Here is a 19,265-nt window from a genome sequence, read left to right on the forward strand (position 1 = left end):
AGGTGGTTTTGAGGTGCCACTTTAGTAACATGTACATGACTGTATCAGATCTTGCTATATTATTATTGTTGTTGTTATTGTTATTATTTGAGACCAGTTCAGGCTGTATAGTCATGGCTTACCTGAAATTCAGTGTCTAGTTCAGACTAGTCCCAAAACTGTGGAAGAAAGTCCCCTGCCTCTATCTCCTGAGTTAACTGCTATAAACTAAACAGTTCAGTGGCATTTGGTACATTCACAGTGTTAGGTAACTGGCCACTTATCTGGCTACAAAACATTTCTGATAGCGCAAAGTAAAACTCCAAGTACATTCAGGGGTTTCTCCTTTTCTTCCCCTCAAAGCACCCTGGCAACTACCAGTCTCCATTCTCTGGACTTACCCATTTTGGATATTACATAAACATGGAATCTTGTGACCTTCTATGTCTTGACTTTCCTTTGAGTGACTTTAGTGTTCATCCATGTTGTAGCATGCATCAGTGCTTTCCTTCTGTAGTTGAATGTTCTGTTATGTTCTGTGTAAGTCTGTGTATACCCAGTCACTGGTGAATATTGGAAAGACTTTCTACCTTCTGTTTTTTATGACTAGTGCTGCTGTGAACATGCATGTACATACTTTGACTAGAGTTGTATGAATGTTGCACACGGCCAGATGCATAGTTACTATCACCAGTGATGTTGAACAATTCCAGTGCCATAAATAAATCTCTGATGGCACCACCCATCTTTTAAATAGATCTCTTGCCTACCTCAAGCTGTTGTAACTGCTGGCCTCGCCTTTGGCTTCATAGCAACAGACAATTTTGGATAGTATTTTGTCTAGTGTGGAGCTTGAGTTTCCTTAAGTATTGTAGCAGGTGTCTCAGAGGTTACATTTTCGGATTGGTGATAATGTCCTACAAATAAGTTAGATATTTTATATTTGAATATTTACTGAATTCAGTTTTTCACATTAATTTAAAAAATATATACAGTAAAATAAAAATATGTTGTAGAAATTTTTAATCCCAAACCGGGGCTTCTACCCTGCCTTTGATCATTCAGTTCCCGGATAAAAGACACACAACTTTTATTATTTACACTAAGCCTTAATCAGTACTAGAGTTGGGCAGATACCTACCCTCTATGCTATTAGAATCTACTTCCCTATGGATAACCCTGAGTTAGTACTTACTATGTTTTATCTAGGCTGCTCTTAACTCCAATTGGCTATCTGTCAGGGCCGTGTTTTCTGGATTCCTAACCCGTGGTGTCTTTCTCCTCTTATCTTCTCTCTCCCTTCATGGTCTTCTCCGATGCCAAGTCCAGGAACACCAAGTCTCATCTATCTCAATTCTTCCCAGCTGTAGGCATCTTTATTTACCAATCAGAAATAACTGAGGGCAAGGTCACAAAAGGTCACTTGGGTCTACATGTGGATTCTTCTCTCATCTCTAGGGCAACCAGGTCTTGGGGGTCCGCATTATAATACATAGCAACTAACCAAACTTCAACATGCATAAAAATTCAAATTTAACTAAAAAGCAGAAATAAGTAGCGATAATATTAATTATCCTTGGTCATTTTGCAAGTCCAGCATGAAATTGTTATGATTAACTAATTAGGTTGGATATTTTTTAATTAATTGTCTCTTACCCTCACTATTTTGTTATATATGGATGAGATCCTTTGATAGTTTATATTTTCTTTCAGCTAAATTCTTCGGTTGAATACCTGGTCATGTCTTCACATTTTAACTTAAAATTTCAGAGGAAAGATTGTTTAGCTTTCTGAAGGCATAGCATGAACAATCAAATAACTGTTTGCAGGAAAACAGCCTCGTTGTCTTCTGGTACCAGTTGGTCTTACGTCGACTTGTCTGCTGTCTCCTATCTTATTTATAGTGGTTTGGAACGAGAAACACTAATGTTTTACTGCAGCTTAGCTGTGCATTAGAATCTTTCTTGCTTTTTATTTGTTTGTTTTAACTTGGGCTTCTGAGAAACTGATAGTTCACATAGGTTGAATCCATTATAATTCTTTAATATAGAAATCATAGATCCCACATGGAAATGATCTTGTTCTGATAATATATGTGATATTAAACTATGACTTAAAGATAGTTTGTGATCCTCAGTTAATGAGAGCATGGGAAAATGTTTATTACTAGCACATATTTGGCCTTCTAGATTCCTTCCTCAAGAAAAGTGCTTCCCTTAGGGGAATGCTCAATTTTGATGGTTATACCTTAAAACATTTCTGATGTATACTAAATATTCTAGGTCTCAAAGAAGTTTGCAAGTGGTTAAAGTCCTATTGACAATTCAGTTGTATGCTACTTCTTGTCTTGGTGTTCAGCACCTGCTTTACTTAGCATGAAGAACGAAGTGTTGGGGCACTATCTTTCATACAGGGAGGGAATAACCCTTGTGGTGTGAATCAAGTACTCTTTTGTAGTAACAAAAAGCCATGTGAGTTTCAAAAAAATTTTTTTTAACAAAGTATAACAGAAAAATATAAAATGTATAGCTGAGATGTATGGTTTTCAAGTTAGTCTGCTCTTCAAAGTCTCATTCCTAGGACTTGCTTGGTGGTTAGCACCAAGGAGACACCACAGCTAGCATGTTGTCTTTATGAAAAATGAAAGACTCTTTAACTGGTTTTTAATAATATAAAGGAGTGGTAGATCTATTTTAAAAACTAATGTCTAAAAAAGGGTTTTGCTCATTTTTACACGAAAATATTTTCTTAAGTGTTTTAACAATTTTTACCCAAATATAAACAACTCATGAATAGGAAAAAAGCATCATCCCAACACAAAAATTACAACTAGGACCAAACTGGATTACATAAAGAAGGAAAATCCATTTCTTAGAGCAGAGTACATTTCATTGTTACATTTGAAGAAATGACTTACAGTTATTATACTTTACAGTTTAGTAACATGCATTTGAATTTGAAGTAATTAATATGAAATTGTGATATAGAGAAGGAAAATGAGGGAATGGAAGGGAAAAAAGCTAATCTGGAAGAAAAACAGAAATGACATACCTGAAAAAAGAAGATACCTTTCTGTTTTTTTAGGCATGGTCTCTTGTAGTTCCAGGTAACCTTGGCTGACCTGTCTCCAGAGCTGGGATGAAAGGCCTGTGAATCACAGTGGCTGAGAATACCTTTTTTTTTTTTTTAAATCACATAACCTTACAGAAAAACCATGTTTGTAAAGCTAAAATCTATTTTAATTACCTGTGAAGGCAGCAGAAAATCTTTTAAGGCAAATTTTTTGTTGATTCAGAAGTAGTTAACATAGATTTAGATGCCAGTGGTACTGAGAAAAGTGGGGGAGGATCCGAGAGAAGGAAGGGAAAAAGATAGAGAGCGGATCATTTGAATTTACTTTTCTTTTTACAAGCTTAAATTTCCAAACTACCATTAAGAATCAGTGTTGAGCTAAGGGTATATATGGATTAGTGGAAGGGCATTTGTCTACCATGTTTAAGGATCTCTGAGATTAATTTCCAGTATCACAAAATTAATTTCTCCATTAAAAATTAACCTTTTGTGGTAACTATTCCAAATTATTAGTCTTACTTCATCCTATGTCTCTAGCTTGTCTCTTAGCTAGACAAACATTTTCTTTGTGGAATCATTAGAGAATGACATTCTTAACTGGTTTCCCTATAAACTATTTTCTTTGGTATCCTGGTAAACCCGTACTGTTTCTCAGATAAAAACATTTAAATTTTTTTAAATTAAAAGTATTGTTAATGTGGTTATTTTATTCTATACATGGGGGTGTTTTGCCTACGTATGTATATGTCAGGGCACCATATGCCTGGTGCCATTGAAGTCCAGGAGAGAGTGTCCAGATCCACTAAGACTGGAGTCACAGATGGGTGTGAGCCACCGTGGGTGCTAGGGATCTAGTCTTTTAGCCCTTGAACCATCTCTCCAATTCCTACTTATAAATTCTTAAAATAGAATGCACATAAGATTATGAGGAAAACACATTGTGCTGAAATGTATGATACTGAAATATTACATTTGTTATAAATTAGCATTCCTCCATTCTGGTTAAATTAACAGATTTACTGTGGATCTAATGAGTATGGTAATTTTTTATATTAATGAGCATAAATAATTTTCTAGGTAGCTGCATCTAATACCACAGTCAGTCAGTATGTGGCAGAGAGGATTTAAATTCAAGTTCTGCTGATCCAGAACCCATTCTTATGTTTCTGCCATGTTAGGTACGGATAATCATTTTTGGTCTTAGCATATTGTCTCTTATTTAGATTGTAGGTAAATAGCCTGTTACATTAAGCCATCTGTTTCACATTTGTCTTATTAGTACAGACACATACAGAGATATCCTTTGGTTTGTAGAAGGACATGCTGATAAATGTTAAAGCAATAATCCAACTGAAAAACCATGTTTGTAAACCAAGCTAAAAGTGTCTGTTTTGTGAACTAGCCAGGTAATTTAACATGGTGATTTTATTGAAGTTTATAGTTTTTTTTTGTTTGTTTGTTTGTTTGTTTTTTTCCGGAGCTGGGGACCGAACCCAGGGCCTTGCGCTCACTAGGCAAGTGCTCTACCACTGAGCTAAATCCCCAACTCCCTGAAGTTTATAGTTTAATACTCAGATTTGTTTGTTTGCTTGCTTGCTTTCCTGCTTCCATTTTCCCTCTCCATATTTCCCTGTGGAAGAGCAGTCAGACTGAGCTAATTTTTCATAAATGGCAAGTGGCTGTACCACTGAGCTGCAGCCCTATAAAGTCAGTCTTTCTGCTAGAGTTGTCATCGCAATGCAGTGATTAGCAGGGTGTAGTTTGCATTTGCTGGGCAGCAGTATACATAGCTTCTAAGAGTTTGTGTATGGGCATACAGAATTGAAAAGAACTTTTTCCATTTTTTGTTTATAAAGTAAATATGAATTCCTTATAGGTGTTGAACTTTTGAAGAACTGTGTCGTAGCTGTGGTTGCCTGAGCCCTGTACTCAGGGCAGCTCTCACTGCATGCAAGACTGTCTGTGAAATTGCACTATTGTGAGGTGTGATCCCCAGGTGGCAACATTATTTCGTAGGTATTGAAAAGTTAAGGAAGTGGGGCCTAGCTAGAGGACCCAGGCAAGAAGGGAGTGTTCTCTGTGGGTATCTTCTACCTCTCATCCTCTTTTCCTCTCCTTTTTCCCTCCCCTCCCCTCTTCTACCTTTCTTCCTCTCCTTCCTTCTCCTCCTTCTTGTTCTTTCCTTTTTCTCTCCCCCTCTCTTTCTCCCATTTTCATCCCCCTCTCTTCTCTCCTTTTTTACTTACCTTTTGTCTGTTTTTCATTTTTCTGATTTCATGAATAACCACCACCTCCACTCTTGCACAAAAATTAACAGAAAACACTGAATATTGTAGGCGTTCTTGGTCTGCACAAGCTGCCAGGTAGGGCTTAATTTCCAAGAATGCTTGGATTGACTTCTCCTTGTCATAACTTGTGGTAGGAGAGATGAAAGAGAACCAAGTTACTTCTGTGAAATCTTCAGTGAAACAAAAAGCGGTGTTCCTGCCATAACTGCGGAAATGGATAGATGAAGCCTTTTGCAAAAATGGCTTTTGTCATTGACATGAAACTCCTTAAGTGCCTGCCCCATGGTTCTGTTGCTAGGATTTTACCTTTAGTACTGCTGCACACAGAGGCTTTTGAGTTAAATTCATTCTTGTTATATCAGCTGACAGTTTTGTCGTTTTAGCTGAATATGGTTTGTTGCTATTATTAACCTGGCTTGGAAGTTGTACATAACTGGGGTTCTTAGGGATTTTGCAAGTGGAATAACCTAAGAGAAATAGGATGCCAGTAATGTACAACTGAATTTAAGATGTTATTTTTTAAATGTGTTAAAAAATAAATTACCCTTATATCTAGTTCTAAACTTGGTGATTCTGTTGCTTTAAAATGCATGGAGAATAAAATTTAAATGCTGTTCTTAGATTGTTTATTTTATGAGAAGTTTTGGTAATAATTTTGATTATTTTGAAGAATTTATTTTTTTATTTGTTGGACCTTACTATATGGACCTGGTGAACCTGGAATTTACTATGTAGCTCAGTCTGGCCTCAAACTTCAATCCTCTCATGTTCATTTAGGGAGTAAATATCCTAATATTGGAAAAATATAGAGAAAAAAATCAGTGTGGCCCTGCACAAAGATGACATGCCAGGTTATGAAGCACTGCAATGTTTTTTCTTACTGAGACCAGTTACAGCTAGAATCAGAGGTTTTAAAAAGGGGATCCATATGCTCTTCTGATAGACAAAAGCTGTTCATTGTGTGAGAAACGAGTGGACTAAATGGATTAGAGTTATGCTGGTGAAGCTTCCATTTTACTTGCAGTTGGTAACCAAGAGTATTGATATTTCTTCAGAAAGGCAGACTTAAATAATGTATTTAGGATTTGAAACTCAACTCCATAAGTGCTTACCCCTCCCCAACTTTGTAGAATTGGTGATGTCAAATGAAGTTAATTTTGCCAAACTCAGTAGTTAAAAAGATGTCAATGTGCAAGGTAATCTAGGTCATCTAGATTTTTTATGCAGAATGTTTTTCTTACAATTATTTGCAGATGGTAATAAATTAATGTCTTCATTAAGCCAAGTCTGATTTCTAGTTTACTTTTTTTTTAATGGTATATTTAAGGTACTACTTTATACAGAAGTTAAATCCACACTCTAGAAATTCCCCTAAAGGGCATAAAATACCTGCTTAGGAAGAAAATATATCTAGGAATTCTGGTTGTCCATGCTTTAACATAGACTTATTTAATATGTACCATTAACTGGTAACTTGCTGTATGGAATTGTTCAGAGGCTGCATTTGGAAAGGTATTCAATTTACTCACTATGCTCCATATGCAGTCTAACCTCTGCTTTATGGCAGGCAGGGATTTACTTGTAGTAAATGAATGGCAAAGGATGTTGGAGTATAAAAACATGTTTTGAATAGGTTATCCTTTAATGACCACTATATGCAAAAATAATTAAATCATTGTTAAAAATTCTTTTTTTTTCTTATTTTTTTTCATCTTTATTAACTTGGGTATTTCTTATTTACATTTCAATTGTTATTCCCTTTCCTGGTTTCCGGGCCAACATCCCCCTAACCCCTTCCCCTTCCCTTCTATATGGGTGTTCCCCTCCCCATCCTCCCCCCATTATCGCCCTCCCCCCAACAATCACGTTCACTGGGGGTTCAGTCTTGGCAGGACCAAGGGCTTCCCCTTCCACTGGTGCTCTTACTAGGCTATTCATTGCTACCTATGAGGTCAGAGTCCAGGGTCAGTCCATGTATAGTCTTTGGGTAGTGGCTTAGTCCCTGGAAGCTCTGGTTGGTTGGCATTGTTGTTCATATGGGGTCTCAAGCCTCTTCAAGCTCTTCCAGTCCTTTCTCTGATTCCTTCAACGGGGGTCCTGTTCTCAGTTCAGTGGTTTGCTGCTGGCATTCGCCTATGTATTTGCTGTATTCTGGCTGTGTCTCTCAGGAGAGATCTCCATCCGGTTCCTGTCAGCCTGCACTTCTTTGCTTCATCCATCTTATCTAGTTTGGTGGCTGTATTTGTATGGGCCACATGTGGGGCAGGCTCTGTTAAAAAATTCTTAATCCTCTCTGCTTCAGCTTCCTAAATGCTGAGATGCAGGCACATGCTACCTTTCTGAGCTTGAAGAATTCTTGAGAATGTTTTAGACAGGTGTATCTAAAATATGTATTTTGCAAATATTTTAAGGTATATGAGTGCCTAACTAATTTTCTGCTGTTCATTGCTTTCCTTTCTCATTATATCTGTACAAAAACACTGCAGATATTTGGAAAGTCATGTGTTTGTGTATGTAACATATGGATGTATTTATATGTAAATTTTATATTAACATATTATGTTTATTTACATACCAAATATTGTTTTTTAAATTTTATTGATATGGGCCTGAATTTGTCTGATTTTAATTAAGGTTTAATTAAGGAATATATATTCCTATCTCTTCCATTTTTCTTTATAGTATTTGGGCATTTGTGTTAATGTGATAAGGATTTCTATTGTTAACAAAATCAGAAGGAATTTAAATATTCCTTCTGATGATTTTGCTTCTTTGTTTTCATGTTTGACATCATCATCTGGGTCTTCTGTATCCCAGGTTGGCCTTGAACCCAGGGAAAATGACCTTTGGTTTCCAGTCTTTCACCTCTAGAGTACTATGCTGAGGCTACTTTACTGGACTTATAAAGTGCTTCATGCAAGCAGCCAGGCAAACAAGATAGATAGTCCATTTGTTTGATGGGTGTTTGTTTGTTTGTTTGTTTGTTTGTTTTGAGACAGAATATCATTCTGTATTAGACTGCCTAGAACTCACTATGTAGCCCAGGTTGGCCTCAAACTCTGGGCAATCCACTTGTCTCAGTATCTTAAATGCTGCATCTCGTGGTCTATAGTGGTTTACTATGCCCTGCTGATTATTTGCTTGCTGTACAGTTCCTGATAATAATGCAAGTTTGGTCAGCTTTTGTGTGATATATTGCTACTATTTGAGAAAGATGTAGACCCACCTTTTTTTTCCAGTAATCGCTTTTTTTTTATTTTTTATAAGACTAATTTTTAAAAAACTCCTGGCCAAAAGTAACACTCTGTAGGCATCATTTTTGATATGCCTGTGTTCTAGGAATTGGATTGTCATGTACTTTGTTTGTTCAGCCTAGTGTAGACTCTGACAGTGAAAATGTTTCAGTGAGTGTGGTAGAGCTTCTAAACTGATAATCAGGCTGCTGCTTTACTAAAGAACTTAGGAGATCTAATTGGGGCTGAAAATCTTCCTCTTTAAAAAGTCCTGTCAACAGTAAAAAAGAACAGGACTATGAAAAAAAGATACAGATCATTAAAGTATATACATCTTAGATAAGTATTTGATTTCTGAAACTAATCTGGAGAAATCAGAACTTTTTTATGAAGTTTGCTTTCCCAACAAGATGCAGGGGCTAGCAGATTCATGTTCTGTCCGAGGGGATGTTATTTTATTTTATACTATGTTCTAGTATGTTTTAAGTGTAATTGATCATGTGTCTTGGTTAGGGTTTTACTGCTCTGAAGAGACACCATGACCAAGGCAACTCTTATAAGGACAACATTTAAATGAGGCTGGCTTACAGGTTCAGAGGTTTAGTCCATTATCATCAAGGCAGAAGCATGGTGATATGTAGGTAGACATGATGCTGGTGAAGGAGCTAAGAGTTCTACATCTTCATCTGAAGGCTATTAAGAGAATACCGACTTGACTATTTTGAGGACCTTACAGCCCATACCCACAGTGACACACTTCCTCTAACACCTATTTCAACAAGGCCATACCTCCTAATAGTACTACTCCCTGGGCCAAGCATATTCAAAACACCACATCAGGCATCCCTTTGATGTAAATTTCTTTTTGGGGGTAAATATTCTGTATTTATAGATTTCAAAGTTTACTCCAACTTCCATTACAGTAAAGAGAATTGGGAACTACAGAAACAGTGTCTGGGCAATCAAAGGAAACCACTGACATTTCACATCCTTTGCTTCAGTCAGAGTCATCTGGCCCCAGTTCCTCAGATAGTGAAGTCCAGGTCTCTCCTTACTTGCTGTCACTTTTGTTATCATTTAAAAATTGGGTCTCATTTTGTAGCCCAGGCTGGACACAAACTTGTGACTCAGCTGGGTCTTCAATCTAATTGTACCTTTGCTTTTTCACTTTCTCACTTTTAATTTTTTGTTAAACACTTATATCTTAAGTCTATACCTTAGTTCAGACAACTCTCCTCATATATGCTTCTGAAAATGCATACTTTATAGATAAAACAAAATGACCACATTTAAATAATTGTTTTGTTTCTCCAACCTTGTACATCTATCTGTAGTAATTTTCCTTTGTAGGTCATTTCCCTTGACCTCATTAAATATATTTTACAGTTCATTAGGGACTTTCCTGCTTAGAATGCTTTGTTCTAACTTTGGACCATTGATTTGCCGGTTTCTTTAGCTACATTTAAGTTAGTTTTCTATTTTTTCTCTTAAGTTAGAAATGTAAACCTTAAGTATATTTGTTTTCCCTTTATACACTCCTGCACATTTCATATCTACATACCTTTGTCTTTTAAGTGAAAAGCCTCATAATCTTACCTGTTCTGGCTGCCTAGGTAATCATAGGTCTTGGTTCAAGATAATCCCAGTTTCTTCCTGACTATATGGGTTACCTTTTAATTCCAAACCATGTAGTCTACTGGTAAGTTATTTCACTCATAGTTCTCTATCATTATCTTTCACAGGAGTCTGCTTAGAATCTTAAATACTTGCTGCCCTTCTTAGCCCTTCCTGTTTGTTGTTACTTGACTATCCCCTCTCTCCACTGACACTGTTTTAGCAAGAGAAACAACCACACCAAATGGCTGAATCGGCCTTTATAAAGTTTAGCCCCTATGCAACATTGGCTCTGTGCACTGCTGCCTTCCTCATCTTCCTTGACTTTTGTAAGCACGGTCTGTACTGATCGCCATCCTCACTGTCTTCTTATCACCTTGACTATTATGCCTTCGTTCTTCTCTTAGCTCAGATTCTCACTATTTTCTCATTTAGGCTGTATTCATTGTTTCAGCTGTATTCTTGCAGTTTTCTGTTCTATCTTCAGTATCTCTTTTTCCTTTTCTCCCATTTGTCTGTCAAAATCCTTTACCCTGTCTCTCCCCGATTCAAATTCAAACCCCCTGAGATCTTTCTAAAAAGATTTCCTGGACAGTTTGTGGCCAATCATATTCTCAATAATTGTCAACTGGGTATAGGCTCATAGCATTGCCCAAAAGTCTTACTGTCACTAATCAGTATTTCTTCCCAGAAAACGCCATGCTCCTTTTTACCCTCCTCTCCAGTCTAATGCAAGTTATTTTTATTCTGAACTTGATACTAGTCAGAGGCTGAGAAGCCAGTTCTTGAGCTAATTCTTTAAACACTTTCACTCCACTACTTCCTCAAAGGCCTGCAATTTCCTCTCCACCTCAAACTGCATCCGAGTGTAAACATGTTCACATATTTCCTCTTAGTAACAAAATACCCATCACTCTTTGCTCTCAATGCCTTTTTTTTCTTGACAGCTGACCCCCCCCCCATTTAGTCCTGTGAAATCTTTCTCCTTGAAACTTTCCTCACCATGATCACCAATGATGTTTCCAAAAGTGGTGAATGCTTTTTAGTTACTGAGATTATACTCCTTTCTTAAAGCATTTCTGTCAGTTCCATGAAACCACTTCTTGATTTTTAACCTATGATGGTCTGTTCTGTCATAGTTTTATAAGTACCTTCCTGTGTTATGCAAGCCAGTATTGTCTTAAGGATAGATGTCTGCTTGAGCTTGATATGTAGGGTCAGACTTCCATTAGTTTCCAACAGCGACATTATTCTTTTAAATTGTGACAGCTTAATGTACAAATAACAGTCCGTAAAACAAGTGCAGTATGTTTTCGTCCAAATACTTGTTGTAGAGTGAAAATTGTACTTCAGCAATGTCTTGATGAGATGCAGTTCCTGCCTTACTCCGCCTGGAATGCCCCTTCCTGGTGTTCTTTGATGTATCCTTGCTCTTTAGGTGAGCACTTTGCAAACTTTAGGGCTGTCACCCTCCTCTTCCCTTCACTCTTTCTCATTCACTTCTTCTGCTTCCTTTACTGAGTACATTGAGAGTAAGTAGCAGGCTGGGCAGTGATTAGAGGACTGCTTACAGCTTACTTTCCTTTCTTTTTCTGTAATTTTAAAAATTAGGTATATATTCTTAGGCTGAATCTTGCTAGGCTTTAACATTTATTTAAATGAAAATGCAGTAGGTTTTTTTGTGTGCCTGTTTTACTTATAAAACATCTCTGTTTTGACCTATAGCAAATCTGTTTTTATTTTTGTACTTTTGTGTTGAAGAAAATAAAATGTCTTAACCTTATATCACCTCTCTACAAGACTAACATATTTTTATTAGTAATGTGTGCTTGTATATATTTAGTAAGTTAACCTTTTATATAAATGACTATCTTATATCATTTTTTAATTGTATCTTTATTTTTAATCTAAAAATTATACTTACATAACTTTTTAAAGCCTTTACCACATAGTGGCATTTTATATAAAGAACAGTTGTATATTCTTCTGTAATAATACAGCTTCTGAATCTGTCAGATAAGATTTTGGTTATAAGAATATATATGGAATATTTATTAAAGTAACTCAAATGGTTCCTTTTTTTTTTCCCCCAAGTTGGCCCTTGCCAGAATTTGACCCAAGCCAGATTCGACTGATTGTATATCAAGACTGTGAAAGACGAGGGAGAAATGTATTGTTTGACTCCAGTGTTAAGAGAAAAAATGAGGACACATCAGTATCGGTGAGCATCATTGATCATTTGTTTAAAACTTAATCTTGGGTATTTTAATAATTCAAGAGAAATCAGTATAATTTCAGTAAGGTAACTTTGTTAGTGTAAAACATCCTTGGCCTGTTAAGAATTCAGAATCCTAATTTTGAGATTTTTTTTTCTCTTTTATTGAAAATAAACTTTTTTTCCTCGTGTATCCTGATTTCGGTTTCTTCTACTCTACTCCTTTCAGTTTGTCCCCACGTCCCTTCCCAACTAGTCCACCCTCCTCTGTCTTCATTATAAAAGAACAATCTTCTAAGAGATAATTATAATATGATATATATAATATAAACTAACACATTGAAATAGGTCATAACATACAGACAGAAGGAAACGAACCCAAGGAAAGACATAAGAAACAGATAAAGATGTGGAGATCCACTTGATCTCACACTCAGGATTCTCATAAAAATATTGAACTGGAAACACACACAAAGGACCTTTAGGTCAGAGAGGGAAAAAAGAGAGGTTATAGAATATACATATACATATATAATAAAGAATAAAAACTTTAAGCCCTAACTGACATTATGAGACAGAACCTCCAAAGGTGCTTCTGAGGTAATTTTCTCTTAGCTGTTTATCCACTGCTGGGCATTCAGCCTATCCTTAAGATGGGCTCTTTCTTTCCCTAGCGAGAATCCCTTAGAGAACACTGATTTTCATGGGCAAGTGGTTATCAATTGGAGATAGTTTCTAGATTAGGGATGGGGGCATGTGTCTACTTCTCCATTCAGCTTTAGGACCCCATTCGGTGCAGGCCCATGTAGGCCCTGTATATGCTTCCTCATGTGGTGTTGACCCTGCTGATTTATAGTGCTTTGTTTTCTTCATGTCCTCCATCCTCTCTGGCCTTTTACATTTTTACATCTCCTCTTCTACAGGGTTCCCTGAGCCCTGAGGGGAGAGCTTTGATGGGGACATCCATTTGTGGCTTAGTGTTCCAAAGTCTCTTACTCTTTGTATAATGTCTGGCTGTCAGTTTATGTTCGTTCCCTTTTGCTGCAGGAGGAAGGTCTCTGATGATGGCTAAGCAAGGCAGGGATCTATGAATAGAGCAAAATGCCATTTGGAGTAAATTTTAAATTACTGCATTCTTTTAGTAGAACAGTTTAGTATTTGGTTTTATTCTCGGTCTCTGGGCTGTCTAGTCTCACATTCTTGGTCACTCAAGCAGTATTGGATATGGGTAGTATGAAAATTTAATATAGTAGAAGCTTCCTTAAATATGTACATATATAATGGGGGAGACAGGGTTCTAACTGGATATCTCTTGTCACCAAATGAAGATTCCAGTACTAGAAATAGGTTATATCTCTTTGAATTGTTGCCCAAAATGGTCCCACAGGAACTCCCAAACAACTCAGGGTGTTGTCAGAACTGTAGATTGCTCTCCACAAACTTAATGGCAAGGCTCCATTGCTGAAGATAACACCTACACAACTCATTGAGCACAGAGAGTAGAGCTGGTTCTACAGAGAACCTTCACCTTATGTGCCTAGTATCTTCAATACAGGAAGATACTCTGAATGCTACCAAAGGAGAAATGTAAACACCAACCCTGCTGCAAACCCTTTGATCTACACTGACTCCTGTCTGCAAGGAAAGCTAGAGCAGTGGCGGCACAAAGCTTGAGGGAGTGATAGATTTGATTTAAGGCCCACTCCATGAGTTGTTTTTTTAAAAGCAACACTTGCATTACTTGTCATTAGTCTAGCCAGAAACTGTTTTTGTTTCACGTTTATTCCCTTATATCGTCAGTGATTCTTAACCTGTGTGTCACAACCCCTCTGGAGGTCAAACATTCTTCCACAGGGGTCGTCTGATATCTTCAGAAAACACAGGTATTTACATTATGATTCATAACAGCAAAATTACAAGTATGAAGTAACAGTGGTAATAATTTTATAATTGGAGGTCACCACAACATGAAGAACTGTATTAAAGGGTCACAGCATTAGGAAAGTTAAAAACCACTGCCTTATATGATGGTATTGTTAAACATTGTGATCTGGGAACTACTGGGAGCCTTATAGAGAATCTGGTTAGACCTCTCTTGAGCAATCAGGGAAAGTGAGACCTGGAGAAGAGAAAGACTTATCTGATGGGATAAGGCAAATTAAGTCTATAGTCCTGATAACATACTTTGTCCTACTCTAACGCAGAGCTAAGAACTTGTATCTGTTCTGCAAATCTCTAACACTGTATTTTGTACATTGTTACTAGTTTGGTAGCAGTTAGATATTTACTTGGTTGGCCAAAAGAGCCTAGTGTTGGCTACTGCTATTATACAGTAAGAGAAAGACTATATGCCCTGGTCCTAGAATGGGTCTCTCCTCCTTAGGTGGGCACTGTCTACCAGCATTCCAATAATCAACTGAAAACAATCACTTTGACTTTGGTGGGATTTTTTGTTTGTTTGTTTTGTTTTGTTTTTAAAGAACTGGGTTCATTTGAGATTTTTTGCCTTCTGAAAAAAATTCTTAATATTATGTCTCTTGGTTCATTGACTTTTTTACAAGTGTCTTTAACAACTTCTATAGTAGCATTTAGTAAGTGTTCATCTCTTTTGATTGCTGTTTTCCAGTATTCCTTCTACATTAAGAATTTCCAACCTCCTTGAGATTGTACTTTGTTTAGATTGTTTATTTCTTACATTTCATAATCTGATGAAAAGATTAAGTTACTCAAGAGTGTATAAAATACTAAGTAAGCACTTGGAGATTTTCTGTGCCGTCTTGGTTTCCATAGTTAGACATCCTACTAGGGCAGGTAGATACTGAACAAATAAATATACGCATAACTATAAACTGTAAAGTACTGCTTACCAAATACTTAATAAGCTGCCAACAGGAAAGAGCCAAGTTTTCATCAGGCTGAGTGACAGTCCTTTAAGGACGGCCTTACTGAAAATAAAGCTGAAATGGGAGGAAGTAGCATTTGAAAAGTCTGCAGGATGATGTGGGAGCTTGACCTGTGAACTGAACTGCTGATTTCCTCACAACCCAGATGGGATTTGAGATGGGATTTGTTCCAAAGAACCATTTCTAAGTAGGTCCACTTCCCCTGTATTCTAATAACCTTTCTTTTCACTACCTTTGGTGGGTGGTGGGCTAGAAGGGAGATTAAAGCGTTTAAGAACCTTTATTAAAAGTAGGTCTTTGAAAATTAGGTCTTTGAAAACTACATGGGTGCTGTTGGCCATTACGACCAAAGAACATTCCAAAGTCCATAACTCCTAATACCATCCCTTCAGGGATTCATATTGTAACATTAATTTGGGGGAGACATGGTATTCATACTCCACAGCCCTTCTCTGTATCTGTTCTTTATCACTTCTCAGTGTCTACTAATGTCTCTTTTTCTGTTAGGCTATCCTGTTAAGCTATCCTTGGGTGTCTGTTTTTAATGTTCTCTCTGTCTCCTCTTAGTTTCTCCTTTTTAGTGGTCTTTCCATGAAGTACCTTGGTTTCTGTCTCTGATGTTGGCCTTATTACAGTGTTACACACTTACTATTCAACCTCCTTCTCCCCTTAAGATCCTTTGTTATCTCCCTTCCACTCCCACTGTGTAGCTCTGGCTGTCTTAGAACTCACTCTGTAGACCATGCTGGCCTCAAGCTCTAGAATCTGCCTGTCTTTGCCTCATGAGTGCTGGGATTATAGGTGTGAACCAAACATCTGGCTTGAAAAGATACTTTTCTGAATAAAGCTGACAGCATCGCTACTATGTGGACATAAGCACAATTTTTTAAAAAGTAGTTTGACAATATGTTTATTTAGCAAAACAAAAGTAGTAGGTTCCCAGCTAGAGACAGAGTTACTGGGGCATGGGCTTTAAACCAAGTTTATAGTACTAATCATGAATCCTCTTCTGTGGAACAGACCTCACATCTAACCAGAAAGCATTTGTTATCCCTATAACCTTTACATCACTTTTGTACCAGTGAGTACATATTCCCAGCAGGTCAGTATTGTAGCATTCAGGGTTCACTGCTGAGTAATACCACTTTCCTCCATAGTAGACTGCATAGCACCTTCTGCAATATGAAAACTAGCCATCAGGGAGGAAGTTTTCAGGTCAATTTTAAATTGATTTCTCTATGTCTTGCAACCAAAGTGTGTTATATCTTTAGTAATAGGGTCTTACCATCTAAGTATTGTTGGCAACCAAGAGCAATGACCATAGCTTGTATTGTTTAGAAGACCTCTGGGTCCTCTCTGACCAAAAACTCAGGGTGGTGGCCCATGCCTGCCACTGAAATTTTCATTTAATAAACCCTGTGTTACCATTGTCCACCAAGGCAAGACTTGTGTTCAAACACCCTTTTTTAGTTCTTTGAGATTTTCATACAACATATTTTGATCATATTCACACCTCATTCCCCAATTCTTCCAAGATTATTCCTTCTTATATACCCAACTTTGTGTCAGTTAAAAACAATTCTTCAATACCAGTTTGTGCTGTCCAAATATTTTTAAATGTGTGATCTTCTACTGTGGCATGATCAACTTGCTAGGGGCTGGGCTACACTCTTAGAGGAAGCTGTGTCCCATTCCAACCCCCACCCTCACCCCCCCAGCCAGCAACAAACAATTGCCAGTAACTCTACAGCTAGGGATGGAATTGTGTGTCTAACTCCCCTCTCTATTCTGGGATTTATTCTGGCTTGGGCTTGCACAGGTTTTGTCTGTGCTATTTTGACCACTGTGTATCATATGTGTAGCTGTCCTTTTGTGTCTGTGTCTAGAAGATACTGTCTCCTTGTATTCATCTGTACCTCTGGTTCCTTACTCTTTTCCACTTCTTTACTGCAATGATCTCTGAACCTTAGGAAGTGAAGTATATATGTTTCTTTAGAGCTAAACATTCTCTTACTGTCTGCATCTTGGTTAGTCGTAGATCACTGTGTTAATCACTATCTGTTACAAATAGAAGTTTCTCAGGTAAGGGTTGAGAGATGTTGATCTGTTGATATAATAATAAATTATTAGGAGTAAGTTTATATAGCAGCATAATAGTAATTGGTTCTATTGGTTCTGTTTTGAGTCTATGACCTGTTGAGCCATAGTTTTTAGGCTTGGTGATGATGTTAGGTATGGGTTTTATCCTGTGGATTAAGACTTAAATCTAACCATAAAGTGGTTGGTTACTCCCATGATGTTGATTCCACTATTGTACCAGCATACATGTCTTTCTAGTCTAGTCATTCTTGTCGCTGATAGGGTTCTTAGCTTGGAAATGATGATTAATTTTCTCCTCTAGTAGCTTGCCTAGCACGTTTTAGTACTATGGAAGGTAGGTAATAGGATTGAAGTTTTCAGGTCTGTTTCAGCTTGGTATCACCATGTTCTATGATAAAATTGGATGCATTCTTTTCTATAGGCTTAGATTTTTCAAAACCTACTTTAACACGGGTTCTGAAATGCTTTGATGCCCTCTCCTTCTAGTCCACCATCCAAAGGGATGGGGAAAAAGTGGTAAATAGGACAAGGGGATGTGGACTTGTTTAGAAGTAGATCTTTGGGATGATTCCAATCTCCATTCGTCAGGACACCAACAGTCCAGTTCAGTAGTGTCAGGATACCAACAGTTTAAAAGTGTCACGAAGCATGAATCAGCAATGGCAGCATGATCCAGCAGAAACTGCCTGACCTCTGCCAAATTGGCACAAATCAGCAGGAGAGACCAGGACTAGATGGAATGCCAGGAAAGACCAATGAAGAGTTGCACAGCTAGCTATGCAAGTGCCCTATCACTGTCCATTGAGTCCTATTTATACTCTCTCCAAACATCAAATGTCCTCCCACGGGTCTTGCCTCAACAAAACATTTGAATTTGGATCACATGAAGCAGCCAGAAACGTCTACTTCAGTTTCAGCAGTAGGATCTTATGTGAAGTTCTAGAAGGTAATCAAGACCAGTGGCAGTAGACAGTAATGTTTGGAGATCTCTGGAACCTCACTGGAAACATCTCCAAAAGGAGAAACCCATTCCTGGCAATGGGCTTTTTATTTAAGCTTCTTCTGGTATCTAGTTAAGGACATTGTTGCCTTGTTTCAGCGTTTTTCTATTTTGAGAGAGAGAGAGGGAGGGGAAGTGTGAGTGTGTGTGTGTGTGTGTGTGTGTGTGTGAGTGTGAGTGTGTGTGTGTGTGTGTGTGTGTGTGTGTGTTAAGAAGATTCTACAATAGTAGGTTTCCACATGTCTTTTTTGAAAGGCCTTTAGTGTTTCTTATCCCTCCCCATACTCTCTCTTCTATCTTACCCTCCACTTCCTGTCCCTGGTTTAACCCTTTTGTTCCATTATTCACTTTAAACACTTTATACCAGTGTGTCCTATCTCTCCTTCCTTGATAGCCCCTACCTGTGGTCTCTTAGCAAGTTCCTGGCCTTTGTGGATATTCCACATGAAGATTCAAAGCTCACATCACACATGAGAGAAAAAAAATGATGTTTGTCTTTCTGGGGTTACCTTACTCAGAATGATTTGTTTCCAACTCCATCCATTTTTCTGGTGTGTGTGTGTGTGTGTGTGTGTGTGTGTGTGTGTGTGTGTGTGTGTGTGTGTGTGTGTTATACATATATACATATATATCTCACAAACATAAATAAATACACCAAATGTCTATAAAGCTATGCTTGTGTACACATGTACACATACACATACTTTCAAGCTCCTGTCCATTCAGAGAATGTAGGGCAATGAGAATCCAATATAGTAAACATGTCTAGCATCTAAATGATTTTTTTTTCTGAGTTCTTTTATTCATTAAAATGAACCAGATCTTTTTAGAGAAATCACTTGTCTGTGGACAGGGACAAGA

The 19,265-nt window shown here is 37.5% G+C and overlaps 1 protein-coding gene and 1 non-coding gene across 4 annotated transcripts in view; both read left to right on the plus strand.

Annotated features, from left to right (window-relative positions):
• Fnip1 (folliculin interacting protein 1) overlaps positions 1-19,265 on the plus strand; it is an 83,121-nt gene that overhangs the window by 14,405 nt on the left and 49,451 nt on the right. For all 3 annotated transcript variants that reach the window (XM_039084999.2, NM_001271163.2, XM_039084998.2), the window contains exon 2: positions 12,281-12,407. In XM_039084999.2, the coding sequence (XP_038940927.1) occupies positions 12,281-12,407 (127 nt within the window). The remainder of the gene's footprint in view (positions 1-12,280; positions 12,408-19,265) is intronic.
• Positions 6,109-6,213, plus strand: LOC120095375 (U6 spliceosomal RNA). The gene has a single exon (XR_005490853.1). It is a non-coding gene; the product is annotated as a U6 spliceosomal RNA (small nuclear RNA).

Source organism: Rattus norvegicus, chromosome 10 (genome assembly GCF_036323735.1).
Source record: "Rattus norvegicus strain BN/NHsdMcwi chromosome 10, GRCr8, whole genome shotgun sequence".
Classification (NCBI taxonomy): domain Eukaryota; kingdom Metazoa; phylum Chordata; class Mammalia; order Rodentia; family Muridae; genus Rattus; species Rattus norvegicus.